The sequence below is a fragment of the Aethalodelphis obliquidens genome, unplaced genomic scaffold (assembly GCF_003676395.1).
Source record: "Aethalodelphis obliquidens isolate GAN/ISIS:26980383/991018 unplaced genomic scaffold, ASM367639v1 scaffold53, whole genome shotgun sequence".
Classification (NCBI taxonomy): domain Eukaryota; kingdom Metazoa; phylum Chordata; class Mammalia; order Artiodactyla; family Delphinidae; genus Aethalodelphis; species Aethalodelphis obliquidens.
In genome coordinates, this window is record NW_020837997.1 from 5,934,788 (window position 1) to 5,945,380 (window position 10,593).

General features: G+C 51.8%; 1 protein-coding gene across 1 annotated transcript; it reads right to left on the reverse strand.

Moving 5' to 3' along the window:
* Positions 1 to 748: 748 nt before the first annotated feature.
* ASF1B (anti-silencing function 1B histone chaperone) lies at positions 749 to 10,136 on the reverse strand. Its single transcript, XM_027084976.1, has 4 exons — positions 9,771 to 10,136; positions 4,461 to 4,576; positions 2,354 to 2,530; positions 749 to 1,972 (listed from the first exon to the last, which is right to left on the reverse strand). Exons 1-4 carry the CDS (start codon positions 9,877 to 9,879, stop codon positions 1,766 to 1,768), a joined length of 609 nt encoding a protein of 202 aa, XP_026940777.1. The 5' UTR covers positions 9,880 to 10,136; the 3' UTR covers positions 749 to 1,765.
* Positions 10,137 to 10,593: the final 457 nt, after the last annotated feature.

Below are 10,593 nucleotides of genomic sequence, written 5' to 3' on the forward strand. Positions count from 1 at the left end.
CAGCAGTATCTCCAGTACCTCTACCAACGGCACGCCAGTAGAACTTCCCTCTCTTCCGGCAGTTGTGACGACTAAAACCATCTCTAGGCATTGTTGAATGTGCCCTGCGGGGCAAAACTGCCCCCAGCTGAGAACCACCGAAGTAGAGGAAGGCCCAAACAGGAAGTGACACGATGGGCAGGAGACTGGATGAGCCAGCTCTCCTTGGCTTGGGGAGGCTAGCTCGTCTCAGGTCTACAAGCCAATTCACTGCTCTGCCTCTGGACTTGTATACAACCTGCACCCCACCCAGCAGCTGTCTGGACCTATGTTCCTAAGTCCACCACAGTCTCAGGGAGGGAAGAGTCTACGTTTTTCTGTGAATTGTGGGGAAATGGCTCATCAGCCAAACCACTCCACCTGGGGCTGTGGAGTTACAAAGTAAGGCTAAGTAAAATTTACTAAAAGTGTTGCTGTGTGTATCCTTGGAGCACAATGTTAACTAATTTCTGTGGGTCAAGGTCAAAGTCTGAAAAATCACTGGTTATGCTCTATCTACAGAACAGCTGGGTTGCTTAAGTTTTGACAAAGAAAAACCCCTCCCTGGACCTCAGTCTGGAATACAACTATAACAAGCAAGACTAGAGTAAGAAGCTGAGCAAGCGGACAAGGAGCAGTCAACCTACTGGCTGGGGAAGGAGGCTGCCCGGTCATGAGGAGAGATGGACAAAACTGCCTCAGTCTACCCAAGACAAAAGCAGAAACAGTCTAGATGAAGTGCTTTTTATTTGTAGACCAACCAAACATATTTAATATAAAAACCTTTCAACAGACAAACTACCATCACAACAGCATCCATGTAGCAGCGAGGGGATGCGGGCAAGGGTGGGGAGCGTGGTGGAGGGGGGAAGGTTCTCAGGGTCCCTCCTGCTTCTCGTCTGCACTGTGGCCTCTGAGAGCATGAGGTCTTAGCAGAGGGCAGATCAAGGCAGCCAGAAGCAGAGGGGCCCTGATACCGATATTGAGACAGAGCACAAAAGGCCCCTCCAACATACCATCTTCCTACAAGGGCAGCCTCCAGGGAGAGCCAGATCCAGCTGGGAGGCAGCAGGAAGGTGGCTGCGACTGAGGGGAGCATCAACCATCTTTTCTCAGCATCCTGCTGATCGCCCTTCTGGGAACAGAGTTTTCCAGAGGGCTACTGGATTGAAAAGACCTAAAAATCATCCTAGGAGAAGGACAGAAATTGTGTCCGAGTCCACCTTCTACCAAGGCTCCGGGCCTGTGACTCCAGAAAGCTGGGTGGGTCTGCTCAGATGTTTGGGAAGGAAAATGAATGACAGAGCCTTTGGCCCAACAGGGCTGAAGCCTTGCCAGGCATAGACCAAGAAATCCTCAAGGCAGGCCAGGGAGGTCTGTGGGGAGAGCTTTGGGTCAACGGTACTATTGGAGTACAGTGACACAGTGGCCCGCAGGTGGAGTTTATAATGTGTGTGGAAGCGAGAAAGGACACGAGAGAGAAAGAATTGAGAACTGAAGTACCTGCTTCTTTCAGGCCTGGGCAGTAGAGGTGAGATGATCCTCTGGGCCGGGGCTGGGAGAGAGAGACCTGAACCCCTTCCTTCCTTGGTGCCAAGTTTGACTGGCCTGGATATAGTTGATGGCCCCAAAGTCCTCCACGTGGCCTCCCTGAGACTCTCTGGTAGGCCCGGCTGCCCCCTCCAGATGTGCCAGGAGACTGGCCCGCAGTCCCAACTGGGCCCAGGTAGGGCCTACAGTCCCACAGTTAGATGCAGTCCATGGAGTTCTCAGGGAGGAGCCCAGGGATACAGCCAGGGAGACCTAAGCCCTTGATGGGAGTGCAGCTGAGGGGGAAGCCACAGCCCAGGGCTGGGTCGTGGTTCTCTATGGCCTCCAGCCTGTCTGTGTTGTTGTCCCAGTTGATGTGGAAGCGGGTCACCCGGGGGTTTGAGGTCAAGATGTTCCGCTGGAGCTGGGGCAGGAAAAGGAACGTAAACCCTCGTTAGCATGCCCTCGCGTTACTCCCACACAGCAGGGCGCTCTGAGATCCCGCCCCACGCCCAGGAAGACCAGACCTTGTTTATTCCATCCCCACCAACAATATGTGGAGAACTCCAGGGAATGCCTGTGCACCATGATTTAGGGCCGGGGCCTATCTAATCTTGATTCTGTGAGGCAAAATTCTGAGAAACAAAGACCTTTCTCTTTCCTGTTCTAGCCTGGCGCTCCAAGAGCTGAGCACTACTTGAAAACCTTAAGAAGTGACCTTGGCTCCCAATTCCAACGACTCAACTACCCCCAGGTGCCAAGGAGCCAGCCTGTCTGAAGCAGGAAGCGTGGAGAAAGGACCCACCTGAGAGAAGTCTGGCTTTTGGGGCGGGTTCTCCCGCAGCTCAGGGTTAGGGTACTCATTGTTGACGTAGTAGCCCACTCGGATGAACTCCTGTCCGTGGTAGGTGCAGGTGATGAGGACCACAGTCACACCCACGGCGTCCGTCTCAGGGATGAGGGATGGGTTGGGGGCATCGGCCTAGGGGAAACACAGGCCGGGCCTTAGAGCGCTGATTGCCAGTCACACCTTGACCGGTAATACGATTCTCAAGCAACGTATATTTACTGAGCCAAAAGTATGGGTCTCTGCCCTCAGGGGTTTTCAATCCAGCGGTGAAGACAGAATCAACCACGCGAATGCCTGTACAGTGCCGAGTGTGACAGGTACCATCAAGGAGAAGTATACGGTGCTGAGGAGTGTAGTAAGCAAGGGGGAGAGCGGTATAAAATGAGGCTGAAGAGGTGAGCAGCTGGGTACCAGTCAGTTAAGGGCTTGGGAAAGATCGAGAATGTTTAGCAGGAGACAAGTGTGGCATCACTCCTGCCGTCTGAAAAGACGACCCTGGAGGCCAGTGGAGCTGCGATAGGAAGAGGGCTAAGTGGGAGCAGGGAGACTAGGCAGGAGGCTACAGAGGTCATCCTGGAGAGAGGACAGTGGCTTAGATCAGGCAGTAGAGAAGGAGAGAGAGTGGACAGATGTGGGGTGTGTTGTTAAGGACAGGATCGGCTATATGACTGGTGCAAAATGAGACCAACACAAATGAAAACACAAGGGACTTCCCTGGTGGTTAAGAATCCGCCTGCCGATGCCGGGGACATGGGTTTGAGCCCTGGTCCGGGAAGACCCCACGTGCTGCGGAGCAACTAAGCCCATGCGCCACAACTACTGAGCCCATGCCCCGCAACAAGAGAAGCCACCGCAATGAGAAGCCCGTGCGCTGCAACGAAGAGTAGCCCCCGCTCGCCACAACTAGAGAAAGCCTGCACGCAGTAACGAAGACCCAACACAGGCAAAAAAAAAAGGCAACAAACAAACAAATGCAAAGACGAGGCCTCGTGTTCAAAAATTAGTAAGTTTCAGCCAGTGACAGCAGAACGTCATACCAAGAGTGGGGCCCAGTGTGACTGCATGGGTCGCATGCCTAGGAAGCCGGTCCTGGCTGTGGGGTAGGTTAGGTGGACTGGATATGGGTGGGTGAGGGCTTAGGTGATGGGATGAGGCTGCTTAGACTGGGGCGGGAATAGCCAAGATCAGGTAAGTGAATGGATTTGAGCAGAGGCTCTCAAACTTTAGTGTGCCTAAGAATCACATGAAACCTGCACTTCTGACAGCCCCTGTGATGCTGGATTAGAGAGCTACTGAGCAGCTACAGTGGATCCTCATTATTCAGGCATTCCGTATTTGCCAATTTGACTACTTGCTACAATGTATTTGTAACCCCCAAATCAATATTCAGGGGCTTTCACGGTCATTTAAGGACATGCACAGAGCAGGGGTGGGCAGAATCAGGCAGTCTCAGACTGTAAACACGTGTCTTTCCGGTGGTCTCAGGGCCACGGTTTCTGCATTTTTGTTGGTGATTTTGCTGTTTAAAAGGGTCCCAAAGCGTAGTGCTGAGTGCTGCCCTGTTTCTGAAAGCAAGAAGGGATGTACTTCATAGGGAAAACGTGTTAGATAAGCTTTGTTCAGGCATGAGTTATAGTGATGTGGGCCATGCGGTCAATGCGAATGAATCAACAACACAAAATAAGTCGTCTTTAAACAGAAAAACATAAAACAAGATTATGTATTGACTGGTTGATAAAAATGTGACTCGCAGGAAAATAACGCTGTATTTCCTCTAGGGGCAATGATTTAGTATTCACTAATTCAGTGTCTGCAGCAACTTTACAGAACATAACTCCCGTGAGTAATGAGAATCAACTGTAAATCAGTGGCTCATGGTAACAGTTATGACACAGCGGTGGAGGAGAGGGAGGTGTCCAAAGTACCTTTGAGAGAGGTCAGACAGTGCTTGAGAGCAGAGCTAGGATTTGAACCTGAACTTTGACCAATGAACCATTCTGTGTGCTTTTGGGTAGGAGAGGCTATTTCTAGGTGTCAAGGCCTAAGGCCTCGTCTTTCTTACCTGAAAGACGAACATGTGTCTCCCTGCTGGGACAGGGCCGACCAGCACTGAGTCTAAGATTTGATCAAACTCCTCACTCTCGGCTGAGCCAACGTAAATGATCTTCCATTCCAGGTCTGCAAGGATACAGGGTGTTAAGAACTGAAATGGCTTGACAGCAAGAAGGCTGGGAAAGGGCCTTCTCATGTTAGTTTTGGATAGGTTCTTAATATATTGATAGGTTTTTATTCTCAAGGACACCTGACACCCACTGGGCACTAAGTGCCAGGCACTGCGGTCCCGATCACTGGGGCAGGCGCGAAGCTCTATTTCCCGTGGGGAAATTTCTCCTGTGGGCCTAGCTTTGCCAGGCGACCTTGACTCGGCACCTCCGGGGAAACTTGGGCCTCTCAGAGCCTGAGGGTGAACCGTATGGCAGAGGTTGAATTAAGAGCCACGTGACAGAGGCGTGGAGGCGTGCTGAGGAGGGAACAGCAGGGAGTTGGGCCATTTGAGGGCCCTGCCCACTGGGTGCCAGGATAGGAAGCAGCATCCTCTTTCACACACAGGGACCAGTGCCACTGAACTGAGTAGATCCCTCGACAACTGGGGCAGGGCAGCAGACTGCAATCCAGTAGGACAGCCAGCCGGCAGGAGGGGAAGATAAGGTCGCTGGGGGAGCCAGCCAGTCCCCAGGTCCTCCAGATCCAGCACCAAGTCATGCCTGCTCTCAGGCATTAGGGCAACAGCGACTCAGTCAACAAATATGGCATCATACGGCCACCCTCTGAACCCCAATTTCCTTGCATCCCATCCAGTCGGGGACTCACATTCCTGGGTATGTTCCGGCAAGATAAAAGGGAAAGTGCTCAATGAGACCCTGCCCGTCCATCGCAGGAAATTCCCAGTGACTGCGGCCTCTTGCAGGAGGTCCAAGTGTATCAGGGGCAAGGTCATGCTACTACATGGAAATTTGGCAGGAGACCTGAAACTTATTTTAGGTTCTTCGAAATTACACAACCTATGGCTCCAGCAGCCGGGGGAAGTTTCACAAGCTGTGATTTTCGCAGGAAGCAAACTGTCTTAGAAGCTGCCCTGTTCCTTGGTCTAGTGTCCCACAAGAGCACCCAACTTTGGAAGCACGGCAATGCCCGGCCATGACTATGGAGGTTTGTCACCAGGGCTCCGTGCCCTTTCTCAATACACTGGCCTCCTGTCCTTCTGCAACTGACACCCAGGCCTTCTACTCAGGGACCCTAACAGATCTGTAGGAGGTGGTGGCCATTGGGCTCACTGGGGTTCAGTCAAACTCCAGTCTCTTAGTATTTGCAGGGAGGAGTTAAGTTTACTAATTTATTTTTATTACAAGTAGTGGCACAACCAGAAATAACGTTTTTGGATGAAAAGAAAACAAGCTAGCTCTGTTCTCACCTTCCTAACATAGCTTTATCATTTGATATCTTTCCTTCTGGCCTTTTTTCCCATCACCAGGGGAGTCACACATGTGTGCATTAACTAATGTGCTGCAGGGGGAGACAAAAAGGAGATTTTAATAGAGCAGGCCGGGGTGTATGCCGTGGGCTCTCAGCGTTCAATACTGTCGGCAAGGGAGTTCCCTGGTGTCCTAGTGGTTAGGATTCTGGGCTTTCACTGCTGTGGCCCGGGTTCAAACCCTGGTTGGGGAACTGAGATGCCACAAGCTGTGTGGTGCAGCCAAAAAAAAAAAAAAAAAAAAATACCGTCAGCAAAACCTAAACTAAAATTTTGTTTACCGAGAAAGCACGTTGGCTGACCAGAAGAGAGAAATGCAGGTGGACAAGCAAATGGATCACGATGGCTCCCTCCACACAGGCCAGAAAGAAACCAGAGAATTAACCAAGGACTGCAGAGAAATACTCAAGGGTTAGAGGAGCTGATAAGATCACCTATGGAAGACAGAAGATGACTGAAGTGAGGATCTACAAATCGGAATTGCCTGAAACCTGCTCAAGTGTCTTAAGCAGAAGCATACTGAGGTGACTTCATTTTTGAATGAGATACGGGGCATCAATCACCAACACAACACAAACTGACTTCTCCTGAATATGGGACACGGTCACACACATGTAGTATTGTGTGCCTAACCTTCTGAGTAATTTCACGGGTAAAATGACTACATTACTTTTGTTTTTTCTTCTTGGCCATGCCACATGGCCTGTGGGATTAGTTCCCTGACCAGAGATTGAACCTGGGCCCCCTGCAGTGGAAGTGCAGAGTCCTAACCAGTGGACTACCAGGGAATTCCTTACGTTACATTTTGTCTTTATGCCTTAACTTTATAATCTAACCACTGCACAGGATGGTGCTCTACTATGTATGAAAACAAAACCCAAACCAATGATATGATGAAAGACATGTTAAAAAAAATATATCATAGTTGAACTAGCTGGGGAATCTGTTTCCTGCCTTAAAAACAACAACAGGACTTCCCTGGTGGCGCAGTGGTTAAGAATCCGTCTGCCTATGCAGGGGACGCAGGTTCAAGACCTGGTCCGGGAAGACCCCACATGCCGTGGAACAACTAAGCCTGTGCGCCACGACTACTGAGCCTGCGCTCTAGAGCCTGCGAGCCACAACTACTGAAGCCCACGCGCCTAGAGCCCACGCTCCGCAACAAGAGAAGCCACCTCAGTGAGAAGCCCATGCACCACAACAAAGAGTAGCCCCTGTTCGCAGCAACTAGCGAAAGCCCGGGCACAGCAATGAAGACTCAAGGCAGCCGAAAATAAATAAATAAATTTATAAAAACAACAACTTATCTAGCAGGACTTTTTCTGTTTATCACTTTTCCTTTGTTCGTAATCATACAGATGAACCTTGGCCTGACCTCAGGGTGTTAGATGTGGGTCAGAACACCTGGCTCCAAGACTTATTCAAGTAGTACCTGTTGAATTTCTCAACTAAACAAGGGAAAAACACACCCAATGTACTGAATGTAGACCCATGCCTTGGAAGCATCTGGAAAGATGCTGAGGAGAAAAGAGAGCAAAAGGGGTTCAGAACCCTTGAGAAATGGGTCAGACTGGGGATTGGGCGTTCAGCTCTTCAGTTGCCAGTGTCTGAAGTCACCAGGTAACAAGACTGAGATTCCTCCAGAATCTGAGACTTCTAGAGCCAGGCCCATTCCATCTGTCTGGGAGGCAGGAAACAAATTCTGTCTGCTCTGTGGGAAGAGGCAGAAAGGGAGTTGGCAGGTTAGAGTGAAGGACAGCTCAACAGGTACAACCAAAGAGTCTAGATTTCTAGGCCAGAATTGGCTTTCCAACTGGAATTTCTCTGAGCAAAAGCTTTATTGTCCAGGCATAAATAATAACAGCACCCCCCTTTCCCTCCTCTGAGTCCTGTTTATGCTCCACTTCTAAAATAGGATGCCTTCTTTCCCAGGTTATAGCAAAGATAAAGAACCCTGGACACAGAACTCAGAGACAAAACCTAGGGTTAATAATTCTACAAACCGGCTGTGTGACCTTGGAGAAGTCATTCCATTTCTTTCTATTAAAAAATAATAACCAGCAGATTGATTTTAGCCTTTCCTGCTCTGATTCTATAAACAGATTAGTAAAGTAACACAGCAGGAGCTTTGTAGGAATGAAAGTACTAGATAATGACCATGCAACCATTTTTAAATGCAAGAAGCACAAACAGGCTGATTGAAACCCGATCTCCTGCCATCTGGGAACTGTGAATCCCTTAACCTATTAGCTCCTTACATCTCCTCCTGGCTTTAAAATTAAATCTTATTCCACAGGGTCATTCTACACCTTATTTATTTATTTACACCCTGCCTTGTTCCAGAAAGGATTTAACTGGGCTTATTCTACAGTTAGTCACAAGCAGACCCCTTAATTTAAAAAGGAGAGAAACTGGGGAGAGACTGGTCCAATGGCCCAGCCCAAGCACACACACATTGTATCAACCCCAGGCTACTCCAGGGGGCTGACATGCAGGTAAACCACCCACCTACCACTGAGAGGTGCTGCTTAGCACACCCTGGCCTCACAGATCTCCACCTCCTCAGCCGCTGCCTCTTCTCTTAACCACCAAGTGGAGAAGAGATCTAATGGGGTACTTCCCCCTGAAAGTCGTGCCAAGACTCGCTGAAGGACCTCAGATTTTTCGATTTTTATAGACCTTGACTTGAAAGGTCTTTTACTCTTTGTGGCTCCCGTCTTCTCATCTGTGAGATGAGAGCCATGACCACCTTTGTTACACAGATGAGTAAGTACATCTGTGAAAGCACCTTGGAAAAGATGCACAAAATGTTGTGACCTCCCAGATGATTGTTTGAAGCCAGATACCTTCACGGCTCAGCCTGGAACACCCACCCCGCAAGACTAGGTCAGACCATCAAAAATGTTGGGGGTATTGCTGCAGTAGGTCAGCAGGAATCTGGCAGGCAAACAGTAGGAACCAGCTAATGCTTGCCTGGCCATGCCACCCCTCAGATTTGAGTATGCTCACTGAAGCCCACAGTCAGAGAGGCAGAAAGAACAGGAGCTGGGGAGATCAGGTTATCCTCAAAGACTGGAGCCAGAAGCCAGGCCATGCCTCCCCGGGTGGAGTAGAGGGTTGGGGCCAGACTAAGGAAGGAAGCCAGGTTCTAGGGTATGTGGTTTGGGGTAGAAAACAAGCAGAAGTAGCTGGGGTTGGGGTTAAGTATCAGCAGGTAGGGGAGGAGATTATGGGGCGACAAATGGGGAGATGGGGACGAGTGAGGTCTTGCCACAGGGCGAAAGGATCTGCACAGGGAAAATGGGGGAGGGGGCTCAGGTTTCCATATGGGAAATTGGGAGGGGGCTGGGGTTTCCGTTGGGGAAATTCGAGGGGCCTGGAGGTTAGGATCGCCATAGGAAAAGAGTGAGGTGGAGTGTCTCACCACAGGGGAGAGGGGATTGGTGGGGAGGACTGGGTGGCTGCAGTGGCAGTCTACCCGTACAGAAACAGAAGGTGGGGCGTTTCTTGCTACAGGGAAGACGGGGTGGCTGAGTGTCTCTGCAGGTTAAAGAACGGAGACTGAGAAGGTCTCTACATAGAACACAGGTGCCCAGGAGGAGCGCCACAGTAGAAAGAGGGGAATGATGAGGTCTCCACGGGGGAGAACGGGAGTAACCGTGGGGGTGGGGGTAGGGTAGTCTCCAAGGGCAGGTTGGCACTGGGAGGGGGTTTGGTTCACCGGAGATCTCGGTTGGGGGAGGGGGGGGGTGTTTCACAGGGTTGGCCTCGGGGTTGTCTCCAAGGGGAGGTCGGGGTTGGCCCAGGGGAGAGGGGGTCTCCACACGGGCCCAGCCTCACCGTCTGCTAGGGCCTCATTGCACTCGAAGCTGATCTCGAACCGGAAGGGGCTGTGGAAAGGGCTCGGATTCTCCAGCACCGCCACGTTCAACACCGACACCTTAGCCATCGCCTCGTCGGGTCGCAGCCGGGGCCAGAGCTGGGGCCGAGCCCGCGTCTGGGTCCTATCGGGTCAGCGGAGCAGCGTTGCCCGAACCCGCTCCCGCTCCCTCCGACCGCGATCTAAAGTGCGTATCTCCTCCGCGCGCCTCCTTCAAATAGCGGGTCCCACCCTCCGGCTAATCACAGTCCACGCTCCACGACTGCGCGAGCTCCCCCTCAGCCAATCCTGGAGCGTCGGTCTGCGCGCCGAGACTCCCGGGACCAATCCGTGGAGCTCCCTCTCCGGGATGAGGGAGGGAGGCGGGACCGTCTCTTAGCTTCTTTGGGTGTCCGCGGAGAACCAATCCCCAGAGTCTCCGACTCGGAAGTCTAGGGAGGGGTGGGCGGGGTCACGGCGCAGGGCCCCTCTTGGCCAATCCTGAGGGTCCCCGCACCAGCGAGGTCAGCGCTTAGCCCCGCCCTTCCGGGAGACGCATCCAGCTGGGGACAGCGCAGCCAGCCTCCGAGCGGTGGCGCGCGGCGCTCGCTTAAGAGGGAAAGAAGGGCGGTGCTCGACCTGCGGTGATTGGCAGGCAGGAGGGGGGAGGGAATAAAGCAGATTCTGTGAGAGGTTATTGGCTGAGATGGCTGCGGGAAGCGGGAGGGGAGAAGAATCGGCCGGGGATTCGTGGGAGTGGAGCGGAAGTCGGCTGCTGGCGCGGTTGAGCCGCGTGTGAAGAGG

Coding starts and splice junctions, on each gene's coding strand:
- ASF1B (XM_027084976.1), bottom strand. CDS start 9,879: ATGGCTAAGGTGTCGGTGTTGAACGTGGCGGTGCTGGAGAATCCGAGC. Junction 4,577..9,770: donor CAATGAGGCCCTAGCAGACG/GTGAGGCTGGGC, acceptor GTATCCTTGCAG/ACCTGGAATGGAAGATCATT. Junction 1,973..2,353: donor AAAAGCCAGACTTCTCTCAG/GTGGGTCCTTTC, acceptor TTCCTGCCCCAG/CTCCAGCGGAACATCTTGAC.